At 34.5% G+C, this 23,966-nt stretch overlaps 1 protein-coding gene across 2 annotated transcripts in view; it reads right to left on the reverse strand.

Annotated features, from left to right (window-relative positions):
- Positions 1–23,966, reverse strand: part of CNTN5 (contactin 5) — a 603,304-nt gene that overhangs the window by 235,063 nt on the left and 344,275 nt on the right. For both annotated transcript variants that reach the window (XM_088051481.1, XM_088051480.1), the window contains exon 4: positions 18–236. In XM_088051481.1, coding sequence (XP_087907607.1) covers positions 18–236 — 219 coding nt within the window. The remainder of the gene's footprint in view (positions 1–17; positions 237–23,966) is intronic.

The raw sequence follows: 23,966 nt of genomic DNA on the forward strand, positions 1-23,966 counted from the left end.
GGGGAAGCTGCACTTACCATCATGTTTGAAGGTCTCTGAAAAGTGGTAGAGGTTTGTTGGGGAGTGATAATGTTGTGCAGCTCCTCTCCAGCCTGGTGAAGACACGCTTCCTAATGAAGGACTGCTTAATCGTGGTCTGTTCTTTGAATTAAATGAGGCTAAAGATGAACTACCAGATTTGATTCTTAGGATAGCAGCATATGATGTGGGGAGACCAGGAACAGCTTCTGAATATTCTGGAAAAAAATAAAAAAACTAAGAAGTGAACACTGAATAGAGACAAAATCTGTCACTTTGCAAAAGAATGTTTAGTTAAGCAGTAGAAAAGTTTTATCCATAAAAGGAGAGACAGAAATATCCCAGGCTTGATGAGAGACTCAGCTTCTGAAAATAATCGTGTAGCAGCACAGAGCGCTAAGAAAATTTCCCTGCAGCTTCACCACAATATAAAAATCAGGTGGTTATTAAATTTTTTTCTTATGGAAACATCAGTTTTCAAAGTTTTTAATTTTATTTCTATGACTCTATATTTCTATCTCATAGTGGAAAAGTGTCTGCCAGGCCACCATCTTTCCTTCACTTTGTATGTGCAATGCAGAAACACTGACTGAAACTAAATATGCTTCTCAATTCAACTACTCTGCTAATCAAGCAGGTTAGCTAAATGGGCCAAGAGTACCTGTATTCATAATGCCTTTCCAAAAACATATATACACTAGTCACCTCTGCTGCCTCATTAAGTTCCCTTTTTTCCTTTTCTGTATCGATTTAAAATGTCGGTGTTTACAAATAAAGAATAGCGCCCAAGTTTTCTGTCCCTGTATAGTACCAAATATAAAGGAAATAAATTACATTATAATAGATTAAAACCTATAACTCAGGACCTGCAGGAACAAAGCAAGCAGAAGTAATGAAATCAGTTGTCTTGAAAATGCAACAGTATTAAGGAGGTGAGAAGAGCATTCAAAAATATATTCACAGAGGTGAGCAAAGGGATCCAGACTGTACATCCAGTGCCTATGAAGGAACAGATCTTTTGCAGGATAATTGGAAGTGGCTGGAAGAAAAAAACATCACTGTTCTGTCATCTCTGCTGGTGATAAATACTTAAAAACCGGACATACTTTTCACATTGGCATAACATGTAATATTTGTCATTTTTAGGCTATGACTCCCCTGTTTTTTGTGTATGTAACACAATGAGCCACTCTAGTAAATAGGATTCAACAACACTGAAATAGTTCTGGCAACTTCTTTTTGCCAAATTAATTTGTGCAGACAGTTTTGTGAAATGAAGTTTTTCTGTGCTGCCTCATCAAGCTAGGAAGGCTGCAATCCTTCTCCCACTTAAAAAGAAAAAAAATAATTTTATAATTCCTTATTATTTGTCAGAGTGGGGAACACTACTTCTGCAGTGGTCTTTTCAGGGTTTGAAAGAACGAAAGAATCAACTAGAACTCAGGTGGCATGAATGAAAAGTACCATGGGAAGAAAGAGAAGGAAAGTATACAAAAGTCACTTGACATAGCAAAAAGGTCCTGAAGTAATGATAGTGTTATGTAATCTGTTTTCTGACCTTCTATGGTATAATTGCTATGTTTGGCTGGGATTAGCGATCAATGTGAAATTTCACCCTGACTACAGTTGCTGTTTTATGCTCACAGGTACGCTGTATCTGAGTAAAGTTTCTCTTGTAAAACATAACTGGAAATGGTTAATAAATTATACATAAGGAAATATTTCTTGTTTGTTTACTGTAAGTCTGTAGCCTGTGATCGTTACTGACAACTACAGCAGAAAACACTCTGATCTGGAAACAAAACCTACTTCCTAATTCGAGCATTCACCTTCAGAGATTTAGACTTCTGAACTGCCTAGTTACAGTGGCTTAATTAGAATATATTTTTATTGGAGTACTATTTACAGTAAAAATTATTCCTTTAATTTGGTTTGGATTAGACTTCTGAGATTTGGGAGAATAAATTTATATATTCCATTATTTAAGTACATAGTTAAACTGCTGGAGAATAGATATTACTCTCTAATATGCTTTTTCACTTTACCAGTCTACCCTAAAAATCCTTGAGAAATTTCATCGAAACTACTATGGGTACTTCTCAAAATGCTGTTGTACTTGAACTTCACAATGAAATTGTTTTCCCTAGCCTCATTCTGAGAAATAAATTAAAAGTCTGGGATGAAACCTCCAAAAGTTCCTTCATCTGCAAGAAGACACAGATAAGGAAGATATAGGTCCAAATGGTAAGGATACCAAGCAGCTAGAAACCAGGCACAATAAAATCAGTGATTTGGGTTAGCCTTCATATTTCTTTGAACTAGAACTACCAGATTTGTAGTCATTTTAACAGTGGTATGACACTTTTAAGAAAGACTATTTTTTTTTAATTTCTGGTGCATATTTTTTTAATGGATTACCAACAGCAAACTGATATGAAATAATTTTGGTAATTTTTTAGTGAATCTGTATCAACTCAATAAATTACTCATGCATCTCCTTTATTTCCAGCACACAGTGTTCTTCAGTAACGTTGGTAAGATTCAAGAAAAAAAGGAAAACAACAATGCCATAGGTAATAGAGAACCTGTCTTCCACTGATTACTGAGGGGTTATTTTTGCTTTTAGAAAAAAACAAAAAATATTAATTACAAGGTAATGTGAAAGAATTTTATTCCTGTAATTTGTAATATCTATGTTACGTTAAATTCAACTTTATTTCATGTGTGCTGTTGTGGGAGAACAAAGCTGACTCTGAGGGAAAGGCAAGACAGCAAATGTTTACACAAGTTCCTTGGGTACAGTCAATGGATACAAATATAAACAATAAGTGCTACTCTTATATTTTATATTTTGTTTTAAACGGTACAACATAGCTAAAAAAAAAGCTCAAACAATGGTACACAGTAATTTGACTAAAATACATTCTTTCTTTAAACAGAGAAAAATGACAAGGCAAATTCATTGACTCAACCCCAAAATTTCTTTGAAAACTGTCTTTGTAATATTTGAACTTTATAGAGACTAGAGGATTCAGATTTTTGGTGTGATGTTTTGTTTTCCTTTATTCCTTTTTTTTCTATAAGTGACTCCTGGTCAGTTACTAACTCATTGACATTTCTCAACTATCTAATTAAAATGTAGACTGTCTTATAATACTTGCAAATGTGACCTTCATTTGTGTATTTTTGTGAGCTAGCATGTTTAATCAAATGTCACTAAGAATGATAACCCATTTTTTTCATTGTAACTTTTAATTACATCGTTTCAATGGAAGTGTTCAGTCTTCTAAGCTTATGGAAATATGTGCATTAATTCTGTAAACTGGATTGTATCAGTGTTGCTCAGGTCTTTAAACAGAAATATACTTTCTGCCCTGTTCTCTGCAGGCACATTTGTTTCCTCTTAGACTGCTCAATGGCATGTAGCTGGGCAATAACCTGGAGAGAGATGCAAGAATAGCAGGAAGCCGTGTTGATAAGGTATCCATCCAGATCATCTCCTATGAGAACAAGGATCACTACTAAAACACAGCAAAATGTGATCAAGTAATACTTTTCTGATAAAATTATATTAACTGTAACAAAAAAAAAAACCAAAACCAAAAAAAGCAGACCTAGCAAAACAACAAAACATACACAAAAAAAGCTTCAGCCAAAAGCCAACCAAGCAAGCCACACACAAGAACACCCCAGAACTAAGTGGAAGCCAGTAGATTTCTCAGGAACTGGTTAGTTTATCTGATCCTTCTCTGTGTATTTCCCACTATGGTGGTTTAGTTTATCTGAGAGAGATTTTATTCTGAAGTTGCTATTGTATCCCACTTATCACTCAAAGCAGTAGACAATGCAATCATTGCATTGTCTATTGACATTGCATTGTCAAAATCATCAAAATCGAACAAACCATGAGAGGGAAACCTTCATTGGAGGCCTCATTTTAAATATTTGGATTCTGGATGCCCACACATAAGGTAATGAGGCTGGGCTCATTTTACAGGAAAGGAAGAGGAAAATGGCTTGTGATAGGACAGGCAATCTCGATAAACAGCTACTTCTGGCCACAGAATGTAAAGGAAAGTAAGATGAATAGCTAAGATGTCAACATTTTGATTTCTCAGATGTCAGTTGTCTTAGTCTTAGAATTATAGAATCATAATTGTTGGAAAAGATCTCCAAGATCACCAAGTCCAACATTTGACTTATCACAAAGCAACTAGACCACTGCACTGAGTTCTGTATCTAGTCACCTCTAGTGACAGTGATTCCACTGCCTCCCTGGGCAACCCTTGCCAGTGTTTAACCTCCCTTCCAGTAAAGAAATTCTTCATGATGTCCAGTCTGAACATTCTCTGATGCAGTCTGTGGTTATGTCCTCTTGTCCTGTCACTAGTTGCCTGGGAGAAGTGGCCGAATCTGATTTTGCTACAACCTCCTTTCAGGTGGTTGTAGGGAGTGATAAGGTCCACCCAGAGCCTCCTTTTATCTAGTTCTCTCATCATAAATCAATCAAGCTTGATATGTGTCTTTTCTGCTCAAAATATTTGGTTCTTCTGCAAGGAAATGAAAAAATCAAGAAATTGGAATTATTTTCCAATGAAGCAGTAGGGCATGACTTAGAAGCTGGATGTTCTCAAGGAAATTATGTTGGTGACCTTCATCAGCCCTTTTCACCACAGATATGATAGCAGGAGAAAGAGGGAAAAGTTATGTATGTAAGGTGGTCTTTCTTTGGAGAAAAAAGATTTTTGCCAAGTCTTTGGCAAAAATAAGTAAACATTCAATCCAAAAATTGTTCTCTTGAACTTTTCAGTAGTCTGCTGTTCAAGGAAGATACATGATAATTTAACTTGAAAATCTGCAATAGCCTCTCACTTTATAGAATTTGTCTTTTTCTTAGAAATCTGGTCATACAAGGCACCAAGTTTAAGAACATAGACTATCATAGACAGACATGGGAAAAATAATTAGGGATATATTTTGTTTTCCTTTAAAATAACAGAGGAAGTGATTTGAAGACTTAAATCATTGACTGAGAGATAGTAAAGAATATTTCCTGCGGCTATTAGCAATTGAATCAACATCTTTGGAATATTATACTGTTACAGCTAATTTAAATGTCATGAATTTTTATGAGGAATTATTTTGATTAATATAAAGATGGTTTTGTAGAGTTAGTCATTACTTCCTTTCCTACTCAAAAAAACAATCTATTTTTCATCTTACTTCCACTCCATACTCATAATTCAACAAATAGATTACTCAATATATGCCCAATTATTCCCACTTTGCATCCAACATATGACATACACCAGAGCAACCAAAATGTACTTTAATACAGAACACCTTCCGCTAAAGAATGCTTCCGACTGCAGTAATACAAATAATAAAACTAATAATATATTCCAATTATGGAACAACATTTGTCCAAAGTAAAGTGGTTTTGAACAGAGAAAAGTGCTTGGGTTTATTGTTATATTTTTTTCTATTGAAACACTTAATGGTGTCTCTTTTAAAGCACGCTAATATAATATACAGAATAAAATGAGTTAGGGTGTGTTTTGTGCCATAGCATAGGCTTCAAACACAGGCATTATGTTCAGTGAGTACTTTGCACCGTTTTTTGAAATTCACTGAAGTCATGTAATGAAAAGTGCTTTTTGGAAGTAAAAAATATAAAAACACTTTGAAGACTCTTTTAATGTTCATATTGAAGGAAAATTTAACTCAAAAGAATAGCAACAGACTCTTATTAATTAGCATATTCCATCTATATCAACATTTATTACTTCTGGTTTTTGGACTCCCAAAGACCACAGGTTTGTCTGGCATTTTACCAACACATGGATTATTTCTGACTGTTTGTCTAATAAAAAGGAGTTTTAGGCCAACTTTTCCTGAAAGCAAACAATGTAGGTAGCCGAGGACATCATTACTTCCATGCCACCCAAGAAATACTGTGTAAGGATTAGCTTATTTTAAATACCTTGTGATCTTTGACCTGAAAGAGGGGTGCTATTGACTTGGTGTAATTTGTTAATATGTATGAACACGTGCACTGACTCCCATGTCGGTTTGGTTTGTCAACTTTTAGATATATTTCACTCTAGTACTTCTTCAGGTGCTTTCCAGATTATATTTTTCAGTCCAAACATGATACGTATTCTCTAGTGGGGAAGCACAGAGCATTACTAATGTGAGATCCATAGATTAGCCTACGCTGCATGCTTTTAATTGAAATCTTAACTTATTTTCCCAGTGGCTGATGATCATCAGAGTGAGCTGTCAATTCTGAATGTGAAGGGGGAGACCAGTACTAAAGGTCAACTATTCTAGCACAAATCAATTAAAATAATCAGATGGAAAGAAATCCTTATTTATATCTCTTCCTTTCTACAATGATGTGCATATCAGTGTTAGGGGGAAAACAATAGATTAATCCACAACAAAGAAGATATTTGTAACTGACTATTTTAATGTAAAATGTAATTATAAAATATAAAATAACTTGACTGATTTATTAATACCATCCTCAAGCAGTCAAAATCCTAATAATCCATTAAGCAATCCATCATTTAGCAAAGGAAACAATGTATAGTGTATAGAAAACACAAATATAAGTGTTTCTGTTCCCTAGGATACACATCCTTACGTATTTTTGGTGTGTTTATATGTCCATTGGAAACACAGCGTTTCATCCCCTTTAAAACATCTATCTCCAGGTTAAAAGCTTTTTTTTTTTTTTTTGAGGCAGATAATATATTCTGCCCCACCCTTGGCTCCTCCTGTAGCTCTTTGTGGTTTGCTCTAATGTTTGCTAAATATTTTACAGTGCACTCTCTACCCTGGCTTGCATCTTTGAGACCTTTCTGTGTCTCAGTCTTCCCTCAGGAATCCTGTGATTTAATCACTGGATGTACTGTCAATGTAAACAACTATTGCTAGCAATTAAACAACTCTTACACATACGGAGTGAAATTCATTCTCTGAACAAATACTCTTGCAAAAAAAGTTGCCAAGAATTTTTTAATATGAAAAGTGTGTCATAGGGTGACTTTACCTTTAAGATAGCTTTGGGAGCTAAGGAAGTTGAAGTTGCTGGGGACTGATGGGAGTCTTTTCTCCTGACCAATTATCGGTCATTTCTAAGAATTGACAGCAGTTTTGACATTGAAAAGTGAGATCAACTTGTGAACACCACCTTAAGATGTAAAGCCAGAGGTGTCTTGCTCTCTTTGGTTTCTTGTTTCTGACGAGGTAATAAGGCTCTGTCTCGGCCTCCTCCCCCCCACTTCCAGGCCGGACAAGGCCGCAGAGGGCGGGGGGAGAGAAACGGAGCCGGCCGGCCTGGCTTGGTTTGTAGTTTCTGCTGCTGGACTGAAACCTGACACTATGAACATCTGCAGCTTTTCTAAGTCTTTAATTCTTTTACTACCTGGATAAAACGTACAGATTACTCCTTTTTCCCAGAGAGACAATCAACATGAAGAAGACATCATAAAATCATCAAAGACAGTGAAGAAAAGAGTTAAGTTTTAGATGGGGAAGAGAGAATAAAGAGATGCTTTATAAGCTGAAATATTTTTCTTTTAAAGCTATGGAGATGGACAATAGTGTTCTGAAAAAAAACTCCTTTAATTCATGACAGAGTATATTGAGAGGAATGGAGTGTTCAAAGTGTGGATTTTGAGCAAAAGGCAGAGTAATTGTGATACAGTGAGGTGCTGGAACAGAGAGAGGTGAAGTAATAGTTGAAGATTTGAGGCCTTGAGAAGCAATGAGAAAACTGTTTCCAGAGAAGCTCACAGAGACAGATGAAGAGAACTTATGCCTTTGAATAACTCATCCTTAAAAATTACATCCCTAGACTCATGACCCATGCACACCTCACAGTGATGTGAAATGGGAGGAGTGAACTGATGGCAGATTTCCGGGCAGCTGGCTTCAGAAAAATAGAAAGCTATAACAGAAATAGCTTTCTTGTGAGAAACTCCATAGATTAGCAGAAGAAGACTTCTGTTTCTCTACAAAGACTGATGAAAAGACTCTAGCAGGAATTGGGACTGTTTTAAACACCAAAGTTCCAAAGTTTTTTGTCTCTACGTTGTCATGTGAGCAAGGGAATGGTTAGGTAGTGGGGGATAAAAGGGTTTTCTGGAGGTTTATTCTAGTGTTCTTATTCTTGTAGTTTTGTTAATAAACTTCCTTTATTCCTTTTAAGTTTTAAACCTGTTTTGCTCTTGTTCTAATCCATATCTCACAGCAAGAAATAAGTAAGTTTTCTAGTAATTATTTTAGTTACTGCTTTAAAACCATGACATTTATTTGGTGCGTTGGCCAGGAAAACTAAATTAGCAAATCTAAACCACTACAAAGTGGCACCTAGATCCACAGATTGTTAAGGAGGTAGTATTTTATGTCACATCTGAACTGTTTTTGAAAATAATAAAATAAAATTAGAAAATCCCCACCCTGTTATGATGGACATAGTTCTGCCATCCTCCTGCATGGAAACAGCAGCGCCATGCAAATGTACATGCCAAAACATGTCTCGTCCTCTTGTCTGACATGTACCAATAGAGAGGAAAGACATAAAGCCTTTAAAACATCAAAAACTGTTCCAGGATTTGCAATGAAATAAATAGAGTGCACTGTGCAGGGATTTGTATTCTCATAGGTAAAATCTGTAACACAGGAACATCTGCATGCTATGAACATCCCACAGTCTCTCCATGTGATTCTTGATTCTTCTTTATTCACACTCGTTGGTTTTAACCACAGGATCTGGTGCTGGCTTGTGGGCATTTCCAACTGAAAACCTGTTCTGGGGGTGACCCTGGCACCCTCAGTGAAGTGTTCGCAAATTCCAAGGAAAGCCATCAAAAGGATGCAGCCACTAAGACAGACTAGCAGCTCCTTGAAGAACACAGACTTGAGCTGTTCACACAGTCCATCACAATGAAGAAAAAGAGAGGCTGTACAGATGATCTCCAAGAGTGAATTATTTCAAGATAGTAATTGGAGCACTAATATAATTTCCTAATACAACTGTTTTGTCACACAGAAAAAGTGACAAATGCAGTTTAATAAACAGATAGCTGGTGGTTTCCTAAACTTTAGAAATGACGATTTTAATTTTTAAGTTCAGAAACAGGTTTTATGGATGTATGGCTATTTTCAATAATGTTGCATTTTCAATAAATTTTCGAAAATCAAAGGATCCATTTTATAGGTGTCAAAAATATCAATAGCATATAGGTGCCATATATATTTATGGTAATTTGTAATTATTATTCCTGCATATATCTATTATAAAAAGTTTAGCATATTTGAGCAAACTGGACAAGGTATATGGATTTGTAGTGACTAAGAATAATGGTTAACATACAAGAGGGAAAATATTATGTGTTACATATAACAAAGTTGGCAGATTATAACTGCTTTACATATTATACATACAAGTAATAATACCAACATTACTGAGAAACTTCACAATTTTATTCTAAAAATAAGAATATTTTCTTATTTTTAAGAGAAAATTCTCATTTTAAGGAGAACGGAGGTGTGCATGCTCAAATGAAGAGCCACATTCAAAATGATATGATAATATCATATTGCAGCCCAAGGAAATGCCCTGTGACATCATTCCATCCAGCAGTGGGCAGCCACACACCTCTTTGTAGACTAGTCAATGACTTTTTAGAGCTCCAAAGAAATCATCATGAGTTCTTTGCCTCATGTTTCAATAAAGTCATCCTGAAGAATTAGGAATTAAAAAGAAGAAATACATGATGAGATATTTATGAAATTGGAACAAAAGCATGTTTTCTTATTACTGACAGCAACAAAAGGTCTAACAATAAAATTAACCAAGCAGATAAAAGTATTACAAATTTTCATGCAGAATTCTAATAAAACCTACAAATGCATTAGAAAAAACTGTGTGAAAAATAAATCATCTGTAAGCATTGGCACTGTAACAGATGTAAATTTACTGCAGTTGGCCAGCACTGAAACAGCATGACAGACACACTTGGCCCCTATATGTACATCAAGTGAATAAGCAATGAAAATGTAAAATACAGCAGGAAAAAATAAACACAGTTGATTTTAGAAGTCACCACAGAGGACTTTTCTAAAGCAGTCAGAATTACATTTCAAAGTAACATTATTTTGTCAAGGACTTACAGGAGTACACATGGGCAACAGTAAGAAAAGACTTATCAGGTCTTGAATTGTTTTGGATTTATAGCTGATTTCCATTTCAAAAGTAGTTTTGAATATATAGACATGGAATAAAACTGGATTTTTTAAATAAAGAAGATTTGGAAATCAGTCAAGATTGACTAAAATGTAGATATCTTTCCAAGAGAATTTATAATAGTTCTCTCCAATATAACCTTATTTACTGCTGTCATATAAGTAAATTTTTAAGTATGAATAACACTGAACAGAAAGATTTCTTTTAAATCATCTATTTGGTATATGGAACTTTACTGTAAACACAGTTAGTGTGTCTGTTTTGAAGCCTGAGGTTATAGCTTTCATTTCAAAATCCTCTCAATAAAGAAAAGATAGTGAATCACTAAGCCTTTGTCATTTCGAGAGAATTTGCATTCTGAGGGTTTTATATTCCCATCTATGGTTTTGCATACCTAAACGACAATGAATGCCAATCATCATAGAGAAAAATCTCTGCTTACCTGAAATTTCTCTTACTTTGAAATAATAAAGTCTAGAGAACTGTTATTCTGGGAAATTTCAGCTGGTGTAGCACAGAGTCAGACAAGAGCTATCAGTCACAAGTAGGGAAGGCATATTTTGGGACACATTTCCAGGAACATGATTTCTAGAGCCAAAGTGTTTCTACCCAGTTTTGATGCAAAGTAGTTTGAGATGAGAAAGTTACAATAACTTCTAATGAAGCATAAGGGAAATTCAACTGCACAATAGCACAATAAAATCTTTCCTAGTTTAGTGACAATCTCTATTTATCTCCAAAGCAGGTTGAATTTGTGGATCTAATTACTGAAGGAAGTCAGCTTCATGTAACTCTCTCTTATTTGTTTTCAGATGGGAGTCCACAGATCTGTGACAATAAAACCTCTACCACAGTGTACACACGAGTCACCTCGGGCATAATTCTGACACTTTGGTCTCCTAATTTTAACAAGAAAAAACTATATTTCTAGTAGGCGTTTCTTACATATGCGTAATTTAGAATTTGTGTTGTCTGCTAAGCAGAAATACTTCTGGTTTGGGACCTATGAACATTTACACAGCCCGTAGGTAAATTTCAGAATTGTCACCATCACCCTGTTTATTCAGATTTCAAAATTTTGCAAACTCCCTTAGAAAAAGGTTTTCACTCAAAGGTCAAGTAGTGCTTTAAATTACTAAATTGGTTTACTCAGACATACAGACCAGTCCTAGATATACTTTTAAAATTTAATTCTTGTCTGAAAAAGGTTTATATTTTTACAGTTACCATTTTAATATTTGATTCTTAAACTCCATTTGAGCTGTCCTACAGGAAAGTACCATAAAAGCACATCTGGAAGGATTAAAATGTATTTTTTCCTCATGTCTTTTTAATTAATTTTTCATCCATTGTGTATAAATGGGTAGAATTAGGTCCTAAGGTTTATCTCCCTAAGGCCTTCTATGGGGACGAACAAAAAAAAGGATATTTTATTATTCATTTGCTTACATTTTTGTAATCTCCTCTAGAGGGAGGGAATTTAAGCACATAAATTTTAGAGCATGCAACTGGATCTCTCATTTTTCCCAAGCCTGAACCTTTTTGCTTCCTTTCTTCCAATTTAACAACTTTGAGAGTCTCTCTCAAAGAGCAAAAGCACTTATACTTGCTGTTGTATGGGATCTGTGTGGGTCAGATATTTCTATGCTTGTGTTTTTTAGCTGTCAACATAGAATGCAAATTGAATTTCTGAAAACTCTGGTAGGTGGCAGCAGGGAAGGGCTGTTTCTTTTGAGAATAACAGATGCTGGATTTCTTCATTTTCCATTCTTTGTCTTCTGTCAGGCAACTTCTGGGATGCAGAAAGTGAGAATAAACTTTGTGGTCTGATCCTGTCGGCAGCAGAATCAAAGAAGATCATTTATTTCTTGTGTTGTTTAATGAGATTTGCATTTATCCAAAGGTTTCAAACTCCATTATTTCTTCAAAGGAAAAAGCTAGAAGGTCCTCTGAAACTGAAAATTCTTCTTCACTCTGCCTAAGCTCAGAGACTAGAAAATGCAACTTTAAAATGGGAGAGTAGCTTATGTTTATGCTCATTATTAGCCAGTGGAACCATATATAAAGACAAATCCCTGCAGGATTTTAAACTCTGATATTACTCTCATTTTTTTTATCCTTTCACATTTCCCATAGATGACTGACACCAAACAGCATTGGAACCAAGAAAAGAAAGAGAATAAATAAGTGCAGGAGAGAAACTGTCAAATTTTAGGTTATGGAAGATACATAGACTTTAGAAGAAAATGAAAGTGGCTCAGTTGTGTATCTCCCCTTTGCAATTCACAATCACTTTATTCCTGCCAACAGAGTAGAGCAGAAGGGAATATTAAAGTCATGAAGAGAATCAGAAAATCTGATATAGTGAAAGCAGAGAAGTTAAAAGAATCACAGTATATTGATGATACTTACAATAAAGATTAAAATCTGTCTGGTTACATTTGTAACTTTCCTATAAATGACAACAACAGAAACAGGAACAAAATACAGTCACTAGCATAGTGTTCCTAGAGTTAATAGAGAATTATATGTACAAGATTGCATCCAAACCTTGAGCTTTTTGATTTTTTTGAGTTTTTGATGCTAAAATGTATGAAAATTCTACACCAGCAGATGCACTGCAGGGTACTTGGCCAAAACACCTGCTTTTTTCTGTAGAATCAGATATGGCCATTAGGTTATTGATGAGCACTCACTAACACAGCAAAAAATAAATATCAGCTGCTGCTATTACTTTAACCTCTAAAAATACATGGTACGGACTAAAAAAATAACACCAGCTCTCTTGTGCTTAGTAATTCAAAACATTGCTTGACCTTTGAGTGAAAACCTTTTTCTAAGGGAGTTTGCAAAATTTTGAAATCTGAATACACAGGGCAATGGTGACAATTCTGAAATTTACCTACAGGCTGTGTAAATGTTCAAAGGTCCCAAAACAGAAATCTCTCTCTGTTTGGAAGACAACACCAATTTTTCTATATAGAGATTGAAGAAGAAAAGAAAGGTCTCTTGCTTGTATACACTTCTATATTTATAATACGATTTTCCACCATATTTTCTTTGAAAAATCTCTTTGCAAAGATTTCTGTACCAGGTTACAGTTACACTGAGGTAGCTGAGCTCGCATCTACCACATGGCTACTGAGTTGATTGAGAGCACAAATGACCAACAATGATCTTTACTGGGAACTTCCCTCTGTATTGCTTACAAAACCTCCCTCTGCTCTTCTTACTACTTCTTTGCTATCTCCTTTCTCCAGACCAAATCACTATGAGCAAAACCCTGAGGCAGGAGCACTGGAACTATATGATCTTTAAAAGTACATCTCAACAAAAAACATTCTGTGATTCTCAAAAGAGAAGATGGTCAAAGATTCAAAGATTTCTGATTAGATGGGCAGATCCCAAAGAATTATGCGTGATACTATTGACTAACTCAGACTTCCAGAAGAATCAAGCATCAATGCTAATTTTGGTTGGGATTTTTGTATATTTATTAATGAATTCTAGAGAATAAACTGATCCCAGACAAAAACTGAGGGCCAGGATGACATGGAGAGAATTTATGGAAAGCTGTCCAATTTTTATAGGACATATGAAGGCATTATTAATTACTCTCAGACAACCCATTGATATTTCTTCAAGCATGTATGAGCTAAAGGGAAAGATTGCTGTTAAAAGGGTAGTAGAAGTATTTTTCATTTGTTTCTTATTTTTTGTTTGCTTTTTTTTTGTTTACTCTGTTTAAATGCAATCAGAGATTGTCTTTTACAGTTATGCTGTAGGTCTTCGATTCTATCTGTAGTAATCCAGATTTCTCATGATTTGTAAATTGTGTGTTTGCCAATAATACCAATTCTCATGAAGAGTAACAACCCAATAGATCACAGGACATGTTTTTTTTTTCATTTCCTCTAGACTGCTCCTGTAAGTCAGGTTTTGAATGTCTCTGAACTTGCTTTATGAATTTGCTGTGGCAATAAAGGTCCAAGTTTGAAAAGATAAAATAAAAAAAATGGTTTGAAGTAAATAAATCTGAAAACTATCCCTTTCAGGATATGAATTGTAGCAGGTAGGGCTGTCATCATGTAAGGAGTAGTTCATAAAAACCCGAGGTCAATTTTTCTGTAAAAATATTCCTAAGGAACATCTAGAAGAAGAAAAGCGTCCTTTTATATTATAATGCTTACCTTTCCACCCACAGTTAGCCTTTTTTTCTGCAGTTTTAAAATAATTTTCTTTAGGGTATTATTTTATTAGAAGATATCTTTCATCAAAGTGAAAAAAATTGCAGTTACACATCAATTGGGATAGTTTTTTTCTGAAATAAATTTTTAAATACTGATATAATCAGAGTGAAAAACATCCTAGAATACCCAGCAGCTTAGCTATATCTAGCATTCATACCATATATGAGCGATATATGTTCATGCCCCTGTTCTTTTTAATTTTCAGGTCAATCTCTACTAAGCATAAAAGAAAGACTCTAGACTCTTGATTCTGGAATTCAACATAGAGAGCTTTCCCTTGTTCTGTAAAAATCATAGGTTAAAGGCCCTGTTCCAATTAGTATTTTGGAAGAAATAATGGGAGCATGTAGACTCCTGAGAGTCTGCTTATAATCTATTCTGGTGTTTAAGAAGCTCCTTTTATTGTTGGGAAGATTGAGGTTCAAACTCTGTAAAAGCATAAACTTAATCTAAACAACAAATAGTCAATATGCATTTTAAACACCAAGTTTCTGAATATTACCATGGTGGACTTACAGCTTGGTTTTCATCTTAGACTGCTTTTCACAGACAGAGTCAGGTACCTCATCTTAATATTAAAATGTCTAAGAAATACTTAAATCTATTCTTTCCCAAATGAGGACCTATGAAAACATTTATTACACTCAGACCCATACTTGATGAAAAGACCAAAATAATCATATTTCAAACAACTACTCTACATGTTAAAACAAAAAATCCATGGTACTGGATTTTATAGAGGGTGGTAGAGTATATTAAATCCATATCCAGTGAGTGTTACCCCAAACTTTACCTTCTTTTTGGAGAAGTGGCTTCCACCTTGTGGCAATGATGTGTATGTGCTGTGGATTTCTAAACCACTTCAGAGCTTTCCAAGTGTAGAATTTTTTTTCTGCCTGTAGTCCATGTAAGAGGCTGCTTGGTTATGGCACTGCTCTGCAAGACTCTGATTCACACCAGTGTGTTTCTGACTCTCATGGGCTCGTAAGATTCTCTGCATGGCAAAGAGGAATCTCCAGCCACCAAGGACTAGGAAGATTTCATACCCATAAAGATAAGCTGAAGAAATTTGAAATGTGCTGTCTCCAAGGAACATTTTGAAAACTCTAGTTAGGTACTTGTGGCATTTATTTTACCAACATAAAGAAATTAAGATATGATGTAAATAAGCAAATATTCATCTGACATAAAGAACACTACTGACTATATCTTTCTAAATTTCCATCTTATACACATATGTAAGTAACATAAATATATGGTTTTTTTGAGATAAAGACAGTGTAAGAACATGTACATTATAGCACCTTATTACTAACCACATAAAGCCACTAAAGCATGCTCTATTTACTGCAAAATTCTACAGTATATGAAGAGTTCTTCATCCCACTCTATAAAATGATACATTGCTCAATGTCTCAGATAATGTTTATTTCCCAATTAAACACAACTTATTATTCCATATGCCCATACAATGTAATTTTCACATTGTAGTTGCACTTGTCTCTAATGTTTTTAATCAACTAACTTCAAAACAAAGAGAAAAAAACCCACTAAAACAAAGATTAGTTATGTGTATTTTTGTGCATAAATTTTTTACAGTTCTAGGAAAAAAGAAAGTAAGTAATTTACTTCTCTTAGCTTTCAAAATCAGAACCAGAGGCACCTTATGACTCATTCACCTCTGCAGTATAAAGTCAAACAAATACTGCTGAAGTCATTGCAAACTATTTTAATTGTCATAAGTAGACAAACTTCTCAGAAAACTTCCTGAGACATCTGTTGCATAGCAGCCGTGTCTCCTTAGAACAATTTTGAGAGCTTGATATCACACACAGAATTAACAAAAATTTTGTTTCTTTTGCTGGATGCGTAAGAGTTCTGAAGTTTTAATATGTCGTTTGTTTGATAAAATATTAGATATCCTGATACTATTGAAACAATGAAATACATGCAATTTTTTAAAATAAGTTCCAATTTCTCATCCAAAGGACAGAAATTGACCTTTCACTAGCAGGCAGTAATCCCATTGTGTAAACCGAAAATAGGCTTTATAATTAGAAGGCCAAGTAATAGTGTTTGCTGATGCAAATGCAAATCCTTTTTTAAGTCAGTGAAGCAAAGCCTGGTTGTCCCTGGATGATCTTTGATGCAGCTCTTTGAGTGACTTTACCCTCTTACTCAAAAGGACACCAGTCTTCAGTCAGCTTACTGCTTTTTAATCTCGTAGCACCTTTGTAGCTGTTGTGCAGATCCAGACACATGGTCATTTTCTGCCCTCTGTAGGGATCCTCCTACACTGAAATGGTCCCTCTAATGTCAGCTGAATTAGCTTTATATCTAATTTCTTCCACTAACTCTAGTTTTACACTAGGCTATGCACAGTTGCTACAGAAAAAAAAAATTGTAATATGCTTCATTTTAAAGGCACATTAATATTTAAAATTAGGTTTAATAGAAAAGAGCATCCTAGGCCGATGGCTCATTATTTTACAAATACAAATCATAAGGCAGTACATTAAATAGAAAAATGTATGGTGGGGTGAATCTTTTAAGGGTTTAGAGAGAGTAATCCATTGCACTCGATAACATTTATTTGCACTTAAAAGCATTTCTTCTAGCTTTTGTGACTTTCAATCACTTAATTTTGTAACTTTTTTTCTTCTGTTTTAGGAGTATTGACAAGGGACTACGGAGATGCAGCTCTTTGCTGCTGTAAGGGGGGAAATTTGTGTGGCCAAAGCTCAACCAGAGTTGAAATTGGCCAGTACTGTGGGGGACAGTCTAACTTTCAGGTCATGATTCAGGTGGTCTGTCTCTGTGTTAGAATTTTTTTTATCTTTTATAATAATTTCTTTCATATAATAATATTCTGTAATATTTCTGAAAAATGCAATGAAAATTACATTTTGAAAGTGCTGAATGGAGATTGTCTCCGAAGCAGAGTGTGATGACAGCCCAACAGCAGAAGCCAGGACTAACATCAAAATGTTAGGGTGGGAATAAAAAGATGTATTGGTTCTTTCTCTAAGTACAGCCTTCTGTATTAGAAACATCACACAGAGATGGGCAGCCTCACAAAGAGGTTTTATCAGCCCTGAAAGGATATTCCTCATGTAAATTTGACAAAAGACTGGTACTTCAGAGCAGAAACTTTCCATAAAATAAAATATTTCATAACTATTTTCAGAGCACTGATTATGTCAAAAAGCATATTTTGGCTAGGCAGGCAAGTAAAGGGATATGGAAGTTTAAAATATGATGATCTTAAAATTATTACAGCTGTTCATCAGGTAATAGTTTCTTCACTGACAGTTTGAAACAGATCAGAGGTTATTTTAAAAAGAAAAATTAATCTGCTAGAAATTGATCAAGAAAATGTTTTGAGCATCTGTGCTTTATTTGCAATTCCTCTGTATGTAATAATTTTCTTTAATAAATTTTGCAGTGAATAAAAATGAAAAAGGGGGAAGCGTTTTAAATTGATAATTAGCCATTAGGAAGAAATTCTTCACTGTGAGGGTGGTGAGACACAGGAACAGGTTGCCCAGAGATGTTGTGGATGCCTCACTCCTGGGAACGGTCAAGGCCAGGTTGGATGGAGCTCTGATCAAACTAGTCTATCAGAAGGTGTCCAGGCAGAAGGGCTGGAATTAGATGGTCTTTAAGATGGTCTTTTAGATGGTCTCCTTGCAACCCAAACTGTTGTATAATTCTGTGAAACTGCATGAAAGCAGACTGGATATTTAACACTGCACAGCTGTGTTTCAAGTTAAATTATGATTTTTTATGTAGGTAAAGTTCCAAAATACAATTTACTTCAAAGAAAGATGTGTTAGTTTTTAATAACTCCTCTAGACCAGTGTCTTTTTACTGTTACCAGCCTGTGTTCAAATTGTTGACTGTATATTTTGACTAAGAATTTGTAAAATAAATCTTATATAAGTGGGGAATAATTAATTTGTAATTTCTTTATGGGTCAATATTCCTGCATTAGGCTTACAAGGATTTTCCAGCAGGTAGAATAGAGTAAGCTGGATTGGTCTTCATGAAAAGTGACTGCAATTTATGTCATATCTAATATCTAATATTATAGGTAGATACAGAAATTTACCCAAATCACTGCTAAACCTCATTTAGGGAAAGCAGTTGAAGATCAGATAGCAGATGTAGAATATGACCAGCAAAATAAACAATGCTTGAGCTGGTCAGGTCAGTCCTAAAGCACGAGGTTCAAAGAAAAAGGGTTTGAGAATTTTTTGTCTAAGCTCTGGTATGCTTTAAACAATCAGTCATATTGTATTCAGGCTAATTCACATGAGTAGAAAGAGATTATGTTTTTATTCTTCAAAGTTTTATTTTTTAAAATTATAGCTTATTTTAGTGTATTGTGTTCAAAATACACTTTAAAAACTTTCAATTTCTTTTTCATACAAATCTGCCCTGAAATAACTATGAGTAAGTATTTTTTAATCAGATTTCACTGAAAAATTTCACTGTCAGAAATTCCTGGTTATTAAGGGAAGGAGTGTTATACCGTGCATCATCTGTATGTAGTTACTGCTCAGCAAAGGTTTTCTTTGACCAATGCAACTTCTCTTTTTATCTTGGAATACCTCTGCAAACAAATATCGTTTTCCTAATGTGTATTTTTCAAGGTTTTTATGCTTCAAATATGATTAAGAGAGACAATTTTTCATATTTGATCTTGAGGCTGGGAAAATTCAGTGATATAATTCACCTGGGCCTAATCACATGTATACATATTTTTTTTCCTTGGCTAGATTCAGAAATCAATGGTTTCAAAAGTTCAACAGTGCTGTACAGAGCTAAAATTCTGCTTTTTGGACTATTCAGCACTGCTGTATTTTGAATGTTTCCAGGGCCAAGTCTGCAGGCTAGAAGCAGTCAGACAATTATTCACCAGGTGAATAGTTGCAGCAAAAGACAGTGTTACTGCAGCTTGTGAATATCTACAATCTTTTGGAATTATACTAGTTAACTTATCATTACACAAAATTAATTTTTTTCTCATTAAGAACATAATAATAAGCCAATGAAAAAATAGAAATCAATACAGTTCCCTCTTGCTTCACAGAAATAAAGCCTTATAAAATAAGGGCCTTGTCACCCTTGTGAAACCATGGCTCAGGCCTGCTACTTTGGCTAAGCAGAAAAGAACTATAGGAAAGTGACTCAGCCGAATTGGAGGTAGAAAAACAAGTTCTATAACCAGTATGTGTTCACATCGTGGTGTAGAATGGTTGGCTGGATTTTGTTTATTGTGATTTGAAACTGTGTAACTGATAACTGGCTAACTGCTTATAAAGGCTGGGGTTTTGCAACATAGAGGTTCTCCTTCACACCTGCCTGGGGACTCTGTCACTTTGCTTCGTACACCTTCCCATTTAGTGAGAAGGAGTTCTTTGACAAAGCTTATGACAAAAGCATAGAGGAGAAACAATCAGTGCTTGACTTCAGATTTTTTCTATTAAGTTTTTTTATTTTTTTGTCAGTATATATGTTTGCAGGCTTTATTGGACTTCTGCCTGGACATCTACTGTCGTAGAGCTTGGAGGAGCTCAGCGGTCTCTGAGACTTCTCTCTATTTGTCCATCCTGTTAAAATGTTCTCAAAATCGAGAGGAAACAGATAAAATGAGAAACTATATATTCTTGTGAAGGTCATATGCTTAGCAATAACACACAGTATTTTAGGCATCTTTGTTAAACTGCCTACTATAAATTATAGAAATAAGACAAATAAAGATCAAAGAGGTGCCTCAAGAGACATTATCATCTAATTGTATGTCTGGTGTATTTGTATTAGCACTCAGATAATGCATGAGCTACAGTGCAATATTGGTTTTAGGTAAAATAGGAAATTTGGAACAAAAGCTTTAATCTTATAGCTATTAAAAAAAAAAAATACAAGCATAACATCAGTCTCACTTTTCCACTCCCTATAAAATTATGTCAGAAACACAGCAAATTTTCAGTGTAAATTTTCTGATTAAGGCTCTCTAATAGCTCTCTTGAAGAAATGACTCATGTGCCTAACAAGGTGACATGCATTCTTTTTTCTCTTTTGTTTTTCCACTTTGGGAAAGTTAATTCCAATTAAGTAATCATATTAAAATATGATCCTTGTATTGGAAGGAACTTGTTGTACAACAAAAGGTTCATATCTCAAGGTGGGATGATTTGTGGGAAGGAGTACAGAAAGCACTTCTGTAATGTTGCAGAACTTGAACCTGAGAAAATAAGGCTTACTGGTACAATAGTAGGAGTAAATATACCTTCTAATAATTCACATGTTATCCTATGGAAGTGTGTGAAGAAGAAGTACACCTCCCTTTAGAAAGAAGTGAGTGCTCCTTGTGTGGCACATCCCAATGAGAGCATCTTGCAGAAGTCAAAAGGACTTCAGACTGAAGAGAAAAACATCAGTAGCACAGATATCTCACCTGAGAAAACGTGAAATTGCTCCTCCTGGTATTCACCAGCTCAAAAGTAGACCTCAGGACTATGTGACTCTTTAGACTGCACTTTTACAGAGTACAGAAGTAACAGCTTCAAGTTAATTTTGCAGTCTTTCCTGTGTGAGGGACAGGTCAAATGAAGAATGTAAGAGTGTAAGAAAAATTGTTTTTTCAAGATTACTTAGATCTGAAAGTTCAAGGAATCTGGGATGATACTTCAGTGTTCATTTAGAGAATAAGAAAAGGTTTTGCTTAGTTCAAGTATGACACATTGAATCATGTCATGTTTTAAAAAACAAAAGGCTTTTTTGAAGAAAACACAAAAGCCATTACCATTATATATGCACTGAAAAAATTGAGTAGCTTTTGTATAATGAATTACGCAAAAAGTGCATCTGAAGATTTGTAGAAGCATTTGTAAAATAGCTGGTTTTTACTATTATTTTATTATGATTGAAACCTAAAGATCCATGACCATTCTGACGAATTCAGGGCTTTGTAAGAATCTTATTGATTACTTTTGTTTGTGAATTATGCAATATATAGTGAAAAATTGGTCTCTTAAAGTCTAGAATATTTCATTAAATCTCTAACTGTGTAAAATAAGTGCATTTGCTGCACGATTCAGTGATGAATGTTGTAGAAAGTTGTGGAGGAATGAAGTTGAGAAAGTGCATTTCCATTTCCAGAGACACACGTGACCTTCAAAAGATCTCTCTGCAAGTAACTAATCTAGATTTAAAGTTCTAATAAAACAAATGGAGAAAAGAAGTGAAAATGTCATCAAAATTGAGCTCATATAATAAACAAGACTCAACTCTATTACTTCATGCATTTTTTCTGCCACTACCAACTGCAAAACAAAAGCAGCAATTTTCTATTGTAGAGGAAGAAACTACATATTTAAGTCACATAACTTTTCATTTGAAATTCACTTTTTCAAAAGTAGAATTGCCAGGAGAAAGCCTTTCTCATCATACTAACATCATCATAATTATTAAAAATGTTACACTGACTACAACTATGATTAAATATTTATTGAGATGCCTATTACCAGTACTTATGGGCATCAATAAACCACTGTCTAAAATTTTATTCAGTCAACAAATATTCTTCTATATTTAATTAATTTTAAATATGTGTATACTAGGTGCTGATGCTTTTGAAATTACCCTCATAGCTGGCCTTCAATTTTTTCAATATAAATTTTCATTGAATAATGAAGTATTTTATTGAATAAATCAACTATATAAGTCGTATTAAATTAGTATCACTAAGTGATGCAGCAAGAGCTGCACTTTCTTAATGTTATATGTGAAATAACATTCCTGGTTTACAAAGACACAGTAACTTGGACTGCTTAATAAAAAAGAAAATATATTTATCTACAGATATTCTGCTTTCTTACCTGAGCATGCACCTCTTTTTGTTAAACTCTAGACATTTGACAAGACTGATAAACCTTACTAGACTAATTTTAGAGATAAAGCAGCATAAATGGTCTTCAAAATATTCATTAACTTCTTGATATTTAATTATTTGAAAATCCAAGGACCTTAAGGAGACAAGAGATCACTGTTAGTAACAAATATCCATATTTTTAGTGACTTTTAACAGCCTGAGAAAGGAATAAAACCAATACAATAACCAAAGAAGAAATAACTCAGATTTACTAGTAAGAAACAAGACTCCCTTCAAAGTTTCTTATATTAGTCACAGCATACTGAAGTCTTTCTGCTTTAGTTTTCTATTTTTTTGGGGGAAAGATGCCAGCTCAGTATTACTGAACTATTTTTGTACGGATAAGAAACAGCATAAAAGACTGCAAACTCATTTACTGGAGGAATTAAAAAAGGAAAATCCTATAAGCTTCGGAGCAGTATTGAAATTTTCTTTAAAATTACCCATTATTGCTACAAACATTTTCCTAGCTTTGCCTTTGAGAAATTTTCATGCTTTTTTGTCAATTTTCAGCACCAATGATTTTTTGTAAAAATTGTTTAAATACACTCTAATATCAGCACCAAATACTGAAATAATGACTTGCTTTTATGGCTAATTTCAGTAACAGGAAAATCCATTTGTTTCTGTCTTCTTCAGCTTCATCTTTTGTAATATTGGGATAATCTTGAAATTTTTCACAAGAAAATGGGTTAAACTCATTTAGTCTCCAAGGGGAAAAAAAAAAATTATCTTCCATACTGAGAATAAATGTATGCTTAATCCTCATGATAAATATCACAAAAAGGCCAGTGTAGTACGTTTTGGGCTCTGATGAGACCCACTTAAATACTGAGTCTTTTCATTTCAACCATAAACCCAGCAGTTTTTAAATACTTATGCTTCCATTTTTAGCTTCACAAATCTTTACATTAAACTGTCAGAAAACACTAAATGAGGGTGCTAAGGGTGTCATTTATATCACAGGTAGGAGCTTTTCATTGTTGTTTTTGACCCACTGAGTGTATTCCCTAGATATCACAGTTGCACTGGGTTTTGTAGAAGTACACTTACTTTCACTTCATCAGTTTAAAAACCTGATCAGCAAAATGATTATAAGCACTAAAATAACTTTTGGCCCACGGGAAAAGACTGACCTCTCCACAGTGGGATGTTTTCCTCTCTCACAGAAATGGTAGAACTCTGGTCCATTATAGTATAGTACTGCTCAGCTGTCTGTCCCTGTGGTGCTGAGTTTGGGGGCCCAAACAAGAAAATTAAAATTAAAATCTTGGGAGTTCAGGGGATAATGATTTACACCCTTAGACTTTCTGAAGCAGGTGTGCAGCCTGCTGTTGAAGTTAATTACCAACCATTATCAGTGAAGCTGGCATATTGCCACTTTTCTAAAAGTAATTTTTTCTTCCAGTGTAGACTAAAAATACTCTTCACTTCAGTCTTCCCCCCATTTATGCATGTCCCAGATTTCACCTTCAAATTAATCACTTTCAAATAACAATAA

Source organism: Pseudopodoces humilis, chromosome 2 (assembly GCF_049639895.1).
Source record: "Pseudopodoces humilis isolate 2021_Gansu_Grassland_sample_001 chromosome 2, ASM4963989v1, whole genome shotgun sequence".
Taxonomy (NCBI): domain Eukaryota; kingdom Metazoa; phylum Chordata; class Aves; order Passeriformes; family Paridae; genus Pseudopodoces; species Pseudopodoces humilis.